This window comes from Anas acuta, chromosome 23 (assembly GCF_963932015.1).
Source record: "Anas acuta chromosome 23, bAnaAcu1.1, whole genome shotgun sequence".
In the NCBI taxonomy this organism is placed as follows: Eukaryota; Metazoa; Chordata; class Aves; order Anseriformes; family Anatidae; genus Anas; species Anas acuta.
Genome location: NC_089001.1, coordinates 186,998 through 197,820, shown reverse-complemented (window position 1 = coordinate 197,820; position 10,823 = coordinate 186,998). Strand labels below are relative to the sequence as shown.

The 10,823-nt window shown below is 48.2% G+C and overlaps 3 protein-coding genes across 4 annotated transcripts; 2 read left to right on the top strand and 1 right to left on the bottom strand.

Annotated features, from left to right (window-relative positions):
- Positions 1–288: 288 nt before the first annotated feature.
- On the top strand, positions 289–3,851 carry CRYAB (crystallin alpha B). The gene is made up of 3 exons (XM_068659095.1): positions 289–792; positions 2,285–2,407; positions 3,522–3,851. Exons 1-3 carry the CDS (start codon positions 595–597, stop codon positions 3,723–3,725), a joined length of 525 nt encoding a protein of 174 aa, XP_068515196.1. The 5' UTR covers positions 289–594; the 3' UTR covers positions 3,726–3,851.
- A 1,091-nt stretch (positions 3,852–4,942) lies between these two features.
- CFAP68 (cilia and flagella associated protein 68) lies at positions 4,943–6,921 on the bottom strand. The gene is made up of 4 exons (XM_068659096.1): positions 6,780–6,921; positions 6,187–6,402; positions 5,618–5,684; positions 4,943–5,246 (listed from the first exon to the last, which is right to left on the bottom strand). Exons 2-4 carry the CDS (start codon positions 6,397–6,399, stop codon positions 5,041–5,043), a joined length of 486 nt encoding a protein of 161 aa, XP_068515197.1. The 5' UTR covers positions 6,400–6,402; positions 6,780–6,921; the 3' UTR covers positions 4,943–5,040.
- Positions 6,922–7,085: 164 nt separating this feature from the next.
- Positions 7,086–10,526, top strand: FDXACB1 (ferredoxin-fold anticodon binding domain containing 1). Of its 2 annotated transcripts, none has more exons than XM_068659092.1 (5): positions 7,086–7,223; positions 7,710–7,866; positions 8,000–8,203; positions 8,830–8,988; positions 9,172–10,526. In XM_068659092.1, the coding sequence occupies exons 2-5, from the start codon at positions 7,721–7,723 to the stop codon at positions 10,346–10,348; spliced, it is 1,686 nt and encodes a 561-aa protein (XP_068515193.1). In that variant the 5' UTR covers positions 7,086–7,223; positions 7,710–7,720; the 3' UTR covers positions 10,349–10,526. The 2 variants fall into 2 exon arrangements, with proteins under 2 accessions (XP_068515193.1, XP_068515192.1); XM_068659091.1 differs by having other exon boundaries at positions 7,098–7,275.
- Positions 10,527–10,823: the final 297 nt, after the last annotated feature.

Below are 10,823 nucleotides of genomic sequence, written 5' to 3'. Positions count from 1 at the left end.
GCAGCGACGCTGGCTGGGCTGCAGAGCTGCTCTCAGGGGCATCTCAGCCAAAACCTCCCAGGGCCCATCCTGCCCTCCCTTTTGGCCAGGCCTGGGGCTCCCTTTGCCTTAGAGAGAGGCAGAACTCTTCCTAGACACGTGGGTGCTGTGGGGAGCTGCAGCCTCAGTGCTGTCACCGGGAACAACGGCCCCTTGTCCCTTTCTGTGTGAGCCAAAGATAGGAGCTGCATTGATCCTGCTGGCATCCAAAGCAGCTGGGATCATCCGCCAAGGCCCGCCTGGGACTCTGCAGATAAACAGCACGTGGGGAGCGGGGCAGGCGGCCGGGCAGTTGGGCTTCTTGCTGCCCCATTAGGCTCCTTTTCTTCTTCTCCCCTTCCCCCTCCTCCTTAGCAGCCTGTTCAAATCCCCCAGACAGCTCCTGGGCACCGCTGGAAGGATCAGCCCAGGAGCAGGACAATAAAATCCCTGACACCACTATTCTAGAGGACGCGGGGGGAGAGGCCCCGCCAGCCGTGTGGGTATAAAGCTGCCCCCTGCTCCGGGCACAGCACCGCAGCACAGTCCTCTGCTCCACTCCTCTGCTGCGCTCCGATGGATATCACCATTCACAACCCCCTGATCCGCAGACCTCTCTTTTCTTGGTTGGCACCAAGTCGTATCTTTGACCAGATTTTTGGAGAACACCTGCAGGAGTCTGAGCTGCTCCCTGCTTCCCCCAGCCTCAGCCCCTTCCTGATGAGATCCCCCATCTTTCGGATGCCCAGTTGGCTGGAGACAGGACTCTCAGAGGTAATCTTCCCTTCTTACTGCTCTTTGCTGGCACAGGGTGCACGTCCTGACAGGTCTGGAGCCGGGGAGCTGGGAGAGCTGAGAGCTGGGAAGCTGCTTGTAGGTGGTTAACAGGAAAACCCTGGGGAAAAGGGTGCTGTGCTTGTCTGCTCCTCTGCTTTAGGCAAGAACCTCTGCACACTCTGCTAACCACTTGTGACCGCGAGCAAGCATCGTTGTAGCTGTGGGCAAGGAGGCAGATTGAGCCCCGTGTACGCTGCAGATGTCCGTAAGAGCTGATGGAAGCAAGGAAGAAGCCGAATTTCCTGCAAAGCTTTTGCTCCTGCTCCCTCCCAAGAAGCAAACAGCACATGGGCAGCGGGACCCCGGTGCCAGGCAACGTGGGAGCCCGCGGCTGTGGCGTGAAAAGGAGCCTGGGTTAGAGCCACTGCCGAGCAAAGTGGCATTTCCACAAAAACACAGCACCCAAGGGATCCCGAAACAGCCCTCTGCTTGTTCCAGGGGCTGAGCCAAGAGGCACACAGCTCAGATGACCTTGCCCTGTCTGCAGGTCATCTGTCTGCTTGCAAGTAACTTACAGAGCTACTTGGAGTGAGGGGGAAGTGTTTTCTTAATCTTTGCTTAATGTTTCCCTTGGTTTAGTGACCTGGGTCTGGCCATGTGCTGAAGCAGCCACAATAAGCATCACAGGTAACAGCATCCAACTACCACAGTGGAGAAATCTTCACAAATAGCCTAGCAGGAGGAGGAGGAAGCCTCCCAGGTCAAACTGTGGAAACCAGTAAGCCTAGAGCTGGCACTGGGGCTGCTCCACGTCCCAGAACAGAGCTCCAGGAGGCTAGCCTGCTCCTGGCCATGAATGCAGCTGAAAGGCAGAGAATTTGTATAGCAAAGTCCCACTTACTCGTCCAAGACAGGCAATAAATGCAAATTCAACCTCAGCAGCCAGCAAAAAGAGGCGTTTTCTGGAGGTGATAAAGTGCAAAATGGAAGGGAAGGAGATAAGATTAGCAGCAGGTGACTCGGTTTCAGCAGGAGTCCTGCTGCTCAGATAAGAGGTGGGCAGTGAGGCAGCAGAGCTCTCCTGTGGCATTCTATTTTGGTTATTGAAGGGTGACGATACAGGGGGAAGCCTCCAAGTGACACAGATAAGCTGCAGTCAGCTGCACTGTCAGGGTTTCTTCTTCCAGAAAGAGTTAGCAACATCCAGTCGCAGAGACTGGAAACCTCCAGACACTTTGTAGAAAGAACTGGATGTAAGAAGAGTTGGTTTTAACAAATACAGGTTGAGGCAGCCTCTTCCTCACACCCCAGAAAATGTTTATCCCCTGTGACTGAGCCAAAGCATCCCACTGTAGGTGCTGCAGTGATGGGCATTTATGTAGCAAGGGACAAACCCGGCCAGATGAGATCCCCAGGACTGTGTGCTGAGAGCCTTTTGAAGCTGAAACCCTTGCCTGTTCTTTCCTGAAGCCATCCCTTTATTTTGCAGATGCGACTGGAGAAGGACAAATTTTCTGTAAATCTTGATGTGAAGCATTTCTCCCCAGAGGAGCTAAAAGTGAAGGTGCTCGGGGACATGGTAGAGATTCACGGGAAACATGAGGAGCGCCAGGTACCTCTGCTTTAACTGGGCCACTGGTAGAGTCGGTGTGAGTTTCCTTATCTGGGGTTAAACAAGGAGGCTGCAAACCAGGCCCCTCCTGTGCTCATCTCAAATGCTTCCAGTGGTTTTTATCAATCCAATCCTAACAGAAGATGCTCTGTGCAACCTCTGAGCTGCTCCCAGCCTGGGCAGCAGCAGGGTGGCTTATTGCTGTGTTACACGATCTGTGAACTGAACTGGGAAATCAGCTTCAAAACGGGCATTTCTGGGCCTCCCTCTTTCTGGGCAGTGGCCAGGAATGCAGGGTGGCATTCAATAAGTTAACAGTGAACTGTAATAATTAAACCATGTAATGAATCAATGCACTGCCCTGTTCCACTAGCAGGAGGTAATCTCTTTCTGAAAAAGGCCCATTTAGCACTTTGTAACCCTAAAAGGTTGTGTTCTGCTGTCGGTCACCCCACTGCTCGCTGGCTCTGGGCACCTCTGCGGCAACTGGGCAGAGAGAAGTCAAAATCCATGTCCAAAGCTGTAGGTAACAGGGATTTCCCACCCCAGAAGGAAACAAATCCTCATGATAATGTAGCTATGCCACTGTGACTGTCAGCTCCAACAGCTTCTGGGAGCCCAGATGGGTCAGTCAGAAAATCCAGCCCTACTTGTAGCTGGTGAGAGCCTGTCTGACGTGGCTTCTGCAAAGATTTTTTTGTCTGAGAAAATAATCCAGCAGCATAGCTGAGATCAGCTCACTGGGGATCTGTGTTATGAGAGCCCTAGAGACCCTCAGGAACAGACATGGATGTAGCTCCTGCACCTTCGCAGTGACAGCACGGTGCTGTGCAGTGAAGCCAGTCTCTGGCTGGCACATGAGCTGCAATACAAAGTCTCCCCCTGCAAACAGGGTGCCTGCAGGCACCTGCAGCATGGGCAGGGCAGGCTCTAGCTTCAGCCAGTCTCAGCTCTTTGTAAAGAACATCTCATAATAAAAATTCTTTGAAATTTCTGAGAAGAAATTTGAGCTTTGAGAGCTGAAGCTTCCCAAACGCAGACTTAATGCAAAGGTTTAGGTGGAACTGGGTGACCGCTTCTAATCAGGGCCGTTCCTTCTCTTCTCCTTTTGCAGGATGAACATGGCTTTATTGCCAGGGAGTTCAACAGGAAATACAGGATTCCAGCTGACGTGGATCCCCTGACCATAACCTCATCGCTCTCTCTGGATGGTGTCCTGACGGTTAGCGCACCGAGGAAGCAAAGCGATGTCCCCGAGCGCAGCATTCCCATCACCCGTGAAGAGAAACCTGCCATTGCAGGAGCCCAGAGGAAGTAGGCTGCGATCTAAAGTCACCCCAGGGCCATCCAGGAGCACTTGTCATCAGGTGCCAGCTGTACTGAATGGCCACTCTTATTTATTTATGTTGAGTAAGTTTACTAACAAATAAAACATGAATAAGCAGTTTGTATTTTTTGGTTTTGAGCACTCAGGACAAGGGAAGCGTTGGCTCAAGAAGGCCACGTAAGATTGTAGTGCAGGGAAACACACTGGGCATCATTCTTGCTTACAGCTTGAGTGGCAGGCATGTCCAGGAGAGCTTGTCTCGGTGTTCAGAAACACTTTGCTAGCATAACTTCATTTTCTCTAATGTTTTGCAAACATCTAATTGCATGAGCATTTTCCTTCAATGTTTCCAGAAGACTTCTGAGTGTTTCACAAGCAATAGAAGAGTTTCTCCAGTGGAGATTAGGCTGTTAGGACAACTTTGTGACAATCAAAACCCATTCAATGTGTAGGTATTAGATAACAACTGAGCAGAGAACAGCTGTATCTTATATCTCTAGAATGACTCATGTTATGTGGAAGCATCCAAGTGCTGCAATCAGTTTAGAGCAGTTGCAGATGACAACTGCATAGCTGCAGTAAACACAGATACACCCAGACAGGAGAAAATGCCCTGCTGTCATGGCACACAACACATCACCTTGAAACTATGTTGTCAGTGCCCTTTGAACAATAAATAGCATCTGAAGCCTACAGTATTCATCTGATTTATGCTAACATTGTTGAGTGGTACAAAACAATACTGAGTCTTTCTCACATGTCATCATCTGCTTAGCTTCAAAGAGATGTGAGCAGAAAAGAAAGTCTGTTACTGGAATTGAATTTCTGTGATTTCTGCTAAAAAAGAACAGAATGCCACAGATCTGTCACACAGATCATCACACTCTGCCCTATTTTCTATGTTCCTTATTTCTGCTACGACAAAAGTTGTATTAGAAGAGGTCGATTTAAATTCAGGCGAACTTGTCAGACAGCCTTCTTCCAGGGCTTTAAGTGAAATAAAACAAGCACTCAGTGATGTGGGGTCATCGTCAAACACCCCAAATCACGCCTAAATGCCAAGCTCTAGTTTTTCCTACCAGCCCATTCTAAAAAGCTGTTCCAGTTAGCTGAGTGTCACTGACAAGGTGTAGTGTGACCTCTGTACAGGAAACTCAAAGGTTGCAAACAATACAGCTTAGAAAGCAGGAAGAACATATTTCACATGATTCTATATTTAGTTTTAATGTGCAAGTGTTTTTTTTTTTTTTTTTTTTTCTTTTCTTGAAGGATATCCTTGTAGCACTGCTAGCAGACAGGCCTCCTGTTATTCTGAAGGCATAGTCTGCAGATTCTCTCCACATCTGCTGTATCTTTCTTGTTCCTGCCCTGAATCTGGGACAAAAGCAAATAAATCAGTGCCATATGGAGGCCTGTAGTCTATCATGTAGCAGGACTGTGCAGTTGATTTATATGAAGGAGGTTCCAGTTCAGGCTGGTGGCCTGGAAACCAGTGAGGTTCTCGTCCAAATCCTAAAAGGAGAAACAAAACCAATTTAAGAAAATAGGTGTAGAAGAGTAAGAAGATACCCAGAAAGCAGAGCTGGGATAAATCTTTTCTATAGAGCACGATTTTGTTAGGCTCAATCTCGGAAGCAAGACATGGGAATTTTCAGCATAAACTCTTTGGGGATAAATGTGATGAGGGTGGCTAGGCAGGAACACTTGAAATGAAAGTGCCACTCCTTGCATGACTTGAAAGACCTGCTCTGTGGTGGTGCAGGGATATAACCCAGCAATGAGAACACACCAGTCTGTCACCTCCAAGCACCAATGTGGTTCAGAAGCTCCTCTTTAGCTATGCTACAGATCAAACAGATTATGTTTCGGTTTTGTGCACATACTTCTTGTTCTCTGACGCTTTTCCTTGCTGTAATCCGAAGAGTATGTTGTTTCAAAGCAGTGAGAGTACTGAAAAGAAAAGCTCGCATTTAGCATGGCTAAATATAAGCTAAAAACTCCAGCATTTTGTATCTTACAGGAATACCAAAGTACCTGCAATTACACTACTGCTTTAAAGACAGTCTAAGGTAAGATCACAAAGCTTGGGTGACTTTTTTTGATTCACCATCTGAGGGCAAAACACGGAACACCAATGCAAATTATTTTGGCTGGGGCCCCTGATAGGAGGAATAAGACTGCAATTAAATGAAAAAGCATTTCTCACGTCTTCTGTCCTGCAGTGGAACAGTTCTTTAAGGGCAAAAAGTGATGGCTGTTGCCTTAAAATCCAGTATAAAAGACTACAAGCAGGGCAGCAGAAGGGAAGCTACTCATAGGAGGCTTGCCCTTATTACATTCAAAGCTGGGGATGGAAAGGATCGTGCCCTGTGTGCGTGACAAATTAAGTGACCAAAGAACACCTCAGCTGAGGTTTGTTATCGCCACAATGTGGAAAAGCAGAAGCACATACCTGGGAAGGAAGGGGCTTGGGCTGTACAATTTTCTGTATATCGTAGCGCTCCTCATTCCAGTTCCCAATAAGGGTTTTGTTTGAGTAATCATCCTCATTGGTGGTGCACCTCCAGCCATACTGGAAAAACTTAGAAGTGCTGTCCCTGTCTGTCTGCCTTTCCCCATGCTTGAAGGAGCCAAGGAGGGAGCTGTAAAAGTGGTTCTTGGGCATGATCTGGGAATAGAAACCAGCACGGTGAGCAGCTGGGATAGAAGCAGGGTGTAGATGGCTTGGAATGTTGTCCCTTCCTCCTCCCTGGTGACTGCACAGGGACATCCTCCAGCCCCTGCAGCTGTGATGAGGGCATCAGAGGATTGTGTTCATTTTTGATGTGAAAAAGTAATTTATTTATTTATTTTTTTTTGGGGGGGGGGGAGGGGGGAAGAAAGGTGTGGCGTAAGTATAGTAAGCATCTATTTTGATAACAAATTTCTCAGTTTCACATGTAACATGGGGCTTCTCAGGGTACTTTACCCACCCTCAGCAACATACAGTAATTCACCCAAGGTCCCAGGGACCAGACCTCATAAACACCACACCAGGTCCCCTACCTGAGCTTGCCTTTTCCTGTTTTAAGCCTCTCAGCGTCACTACCCCTGTGACTGTGAAACCCTCTCCCAGCCCCTTGCAGCAGCTGAGAGAACACAAGGAGCAGAAGCAGCGGTGCAGCGGCGCTCCTCTCCTTCAGCTGGAGCTTGTGGGGGGCCAGAGAATGCTCACAGGGCTCATCCACAGCAGCCAATGGCTGATCCCGAACCTGGCCCTAATCCCAAACCCAGGCTCGTCAGCAGGGCCTTGGCGGAACCCTCTGGGGTGCAGCCTGGCGTCAGCAGTGAGCGACGCGCGGAAGTTTCGCCAGCAGGGAGCGGAGAGATGAGATGGTGGCGCAGCGCCGGGTCCTGCTGCTGGGGGAAGGCAACTTCTCCTTCGCCGCCTCCCTCAGTGGGGATGCAGGGACCAGCATCGTGGCCACTTGCTACGAGAGCGAGGAGGAGGTGTCCACACGGGGCAGAGCTGCAGAGAACATCCAGCGGCTGCGGGAGAGGGGTGGGTGGGCGCCGGGTGGTGTGGTGGAGCCCTGGGGTTGTGTTGTGGCTGTGGCCATGCGAGGCTGAGGGGCTGCATGCAGGCTATGTGTGGGCACAGGCCTCGGGGTACAAGGCTTCTGCAGGGCTCCTGTCAGCCCCTCACTGCTCCCAGTGCCTCATGAGATCACTTTTGTCCTGGAGGAGCTGCAATCATCCAAGAGACTAAGTGCCCTCAAGTCGAATTAGGCTGACATAGTGCAAATAGTCAGCACAAGTCTCTGAGACAGAGCACAGGGAGCCCAGGCTTTCTCTTTTTCCTAGTGTGCAAGGGTGGGAAGCTGCCTGTCAACTGCCACTGTGACAGGCTTTAAAATGGACTGGAGAGGGCTGTAATTGCTGCCATTGTTTAAAATATTCCATAAGAAGAGTCTTGTTTTCATCTTTCTTTTAAAGGAGCTGAAGTTATGTTTTCTGTGGACTGCACCAGGCTGAAGGACTATTTTTTCCCAGCAAAAAGAGAATTTGACTGCATTTATTTCAACTTCCCTCACTGTGGGAGAAAAGCTGGGGTAGTGAAGAACAGGGAGCTTCTTTCCCACTTTTTCCATAGGTGAGTAAAATGGTTCAGTGTTAACTGACTGCTGAGATACAGCTTTCTAGCAACATTGCAGGTGTTTTGCAATAATTAAATACTTTCTGGGTGCACTAGTAGAATTTTTCTTGTTGCCTGCCTTTCCTTCCAGCTGTGCAGAAGTGCTGACCGAGGAGGGAGAGATTCATGTGGCTCTTTGCAATGGACAAGGGGGGACACCTGCTGATCAGCCAAGGAGGGAATGGCACAACAGCTGGCAAATAGTGGCTGTGGCAGCAGGAGCTGGATTTATCCTGAGTAATGTTCAGCCTTTCAAAGCAGAGACTATCCACGGATATAAATGTACAGGCTACAGGTAACTATGATGTGGCAAAACTGAGAGGTTGATATTTGTGCTCTTACAATGCCCGTCACAATGATATGTTGTTTTATAGAGAGAAACTCCCTTTAATTTGCCATAAAATAGATGCAGTTCTTTTTTTGTCTGTAAGCAGAACAGCCAAGATGAAACATGAAAGCTTTTTGAGAAAGTACCCTGTAAAAGATAACATTATCTTAATGTTTTAAAGTTCAAAACGGTCCATTTCAGAACAAATGTTAATCCCAGCCTAAAGACAACAGGGGCACTGTGGTGTGTGTATCTGTTTAGGAGACAATCACAGAATCACAGCATCATGGACGTTGGCAGGGACCTCCAGCAATCACCTAGTCTGACCCTACAGTTCAAGGCAGAGCCAAGTGGAATGAGTTGCTCAGAGTCAGATGCAGACTACACAACCTTTCTGTGCAACTTGTTCCAATATCAGACCATCTGCCCAGTAAAAATATGCCAGCGCTACATTTTTGTCATCTCCTAACAAGACATAGAATTCAGCAAGAGGTGTGTTAGTGTTACGCTGAGTTATCTATGTCATGCTCACTTAAGACACATTAAATACAGGAAACAAGCAATGACTTGTCTATGTTTTTATGTATTGCCAGGAGTCAAGATAAATCTTTTTGTATAGAAGGTGCTTTAAACCACATTTTCACACGAAGCATGCCACTTGCGTATTTCAAACCTATGACCTGTGAGATAGAACTGGATAGCCGAAGAATTTCTTTTCAAGTACCACAAGTACTTGTGGATAAAATTAACAGGTAAGTTTTATAACTGGCATCTGTTGGGCAATAACACACGTGCACTTTCAGTGGGAATGAGCAGTGTGGGTCTCAGATAAAATGGAATCACTTCACATTCCCTCCTTTTCCTTTTACAGAATCTATTCCCTTTACAGAAGTCTGTCTAGTGGCGTCTATAATTTGTACTTTTATTTTTCACAGGGGTTTCCTAGAAGTAAATTCAAACCATCCAGTGCAGACAGTAAAGGAGAAGCTCACTGCAGTGCTCAGCCAAGCCTTTCCATTACAAAGCATTGACTACTGCCTTTCTCTGCTCTTCCAAGGTCACCTCAATGGTGTTTGCCACTCTAATATATTCTGGATTGTTCTGAGCCCAGAGGAGACTCCGAGCACTGAAGAAATGGCTAGTGGGCGGGCAAATGCAATTTTATTTTCCCATGTTGATTTTTATAGGGACACAGATGACAATGTACAAGAGGGATGTCAAATTGCAAAACAGTACTGTCTTAGACCTTCCCTTTTACCTCATGCTCAGGCAGTAATAAAAAGTGCAGCCTTTGTCCCTGGGACACTTTATGTTTTTTCTGGCCCAGTTTTCAGGAAGTGTCTTATCTCCCCTTACTCTATGCCTGTTTTTCATGAGATGGTTTTTGTATGTGCAGTTAACAGAGGTACAGAGAACAGCTGTATAGAGATGTTAGTGGATAAAATTAAGAACAGCATACATTCTCTTCACCAGACTGTTTCTGGATTTCCACTGACCATCAGTCTGCAGAAAACAACGTGCTCTGAAACAACTGAGCTCAATGACTTTGCTGCTTTTGAATCTCAGCTCAGTAAAGTTCAGTACTTCCTCTGCATGGAGGTGGATACTTTAGACTCCTCTGAGAAGTGCTCCTGTGTGGGAGTGATAAGGACAGCTCCGTATGAACTAGCAAGCAGCGATTTCGTTATTCTCTCTGCTTCATTGAATCTTGACCTCATAGCCATGCTGCTCTGTGGAATACAAGACTGGCGCATGCTCTGGACATCAGACACACGCTTCCTCCGTCAGTTTCCTCGAGGAGAGCTAAGGCTTTTCAAGAGTTTTTCCCTCTATCCACCTTCCTATGTGCATGATGTCAGCTTTTGGGTTCCCGATGGGGAACAATTTGATGAGGCTGCTTTTCACACCATTGTTAGGCAGGTATCAGGCGAAATGGTTGCATCCATCCAGTTAATCGACAGCTTCCATCAGTCAGAGACAGGGAGGAAGAGCCTCTGCTACCGAGTGGCCTTTCAGTCCTGTGACAAGGCCCTGAGCCGCCGGGAGGCAGTGGCGATGCAGCTGCTGTGCCGGGAGGAGCTGAAGCAGCGGCTGCGCGTAGCTCTCAGGTAGGGCCATGACTGCCTTCAGGGGCTCGAGTGGCCCTGGGCCTGCAGCTGGAAGACACAGGCTGCACCTTGCAGGGCCCCACACCGTATGCTGCAGGGCCTCTCGCACCAGCAGGGTGGGCACTGGCACCGGCACACACTTTAAATGTAGGAATTTTGTTAATAAAGACCAAGCGCCTTCATGTTCTGTGTGTGTAATGAAACCTTGTTTTTTGAAGCAGGGCCTTTCTTTGCTGGAGTAAACTGATCTAACAGACAGTTGTGCTATGAACACCGTGTTACAGCTACAATAGATGCGGCTGCTGACGGAGAACTGCAGTAACAAGCTGGGTTACAGGAAACCCATTGGGTTATCCTGGGTACCAACAGCAGAGGTGGATGCTAAAAGCTCTTTCTTCTTACAACTTTTAAGAGAACCAACTAACCACCAACAACTCATGGTGTCACTGCAGGCATTCCTAGGCTGTGCTGGGAGACCC

Coding starts and splice junctions, on each gene's coding strand:
- CRYAB (XM_068659095.1), top strand. CDS start 595: ATGGATATCACCATTCACAACCCCCTGATCCGCAGACCTCTCTTTTCT. Junction 793..2,284: donor TGGAGACAGGACTCTCAGAG/GTAATCTTCCCT, acceptor TTTATTTTGCAG/ATGCGACTGGAGAAGGACAA. Junction 2,408..3,521: donor GGAAACATGAGGAGCGCCAG/GTACCTCTGCTT, acceptor CTCCTTTTGCAG/GATGAACATGGCTTTATTGC.
- CFAP68 (XM_068659096.1), bottom strand. CDS start 6,399: ATGCCCAAGAACCACTTTTACAGCTCCCTCCTTGGCTCCTTCAAGCAT. Junction 5,685..6,186: donor CCAAGCCCCTTCCTTCCCAG/GTATGTGCTTCT, acceptor TTTTCTTTTCAG/TACTCTCACTGCTTTGAAAC. Junction 5,247..5,617: donor AAAGCGTCAGAGAACAAGAA/GTATGTGCACAA, acceptor TTCTCCTTTTAG/GATTTGGACGAGAACCTCAC.
- FDXACB1 (XM_068659091.1), top strand. CDS start 7,107: ATGGTGGCGCAGCGCCGGGTCCTGCTGCTGGGGGAAGGCAACTTCTCC. Junction 7,867..7,999: donor CTTTCCCACTTTTTCCATAG/GTGAGTAAAATG, acceptor CTTTCCTTCCAG/CTGTGCAGAAGTGCTGACCG. Junction 8,204..8,829: donor TATAAATGTACAGGCTACAG/GTAACTATGATG, acceptor ATGTATTGCCAG/GAGTCAAGATAAATCTTTTT.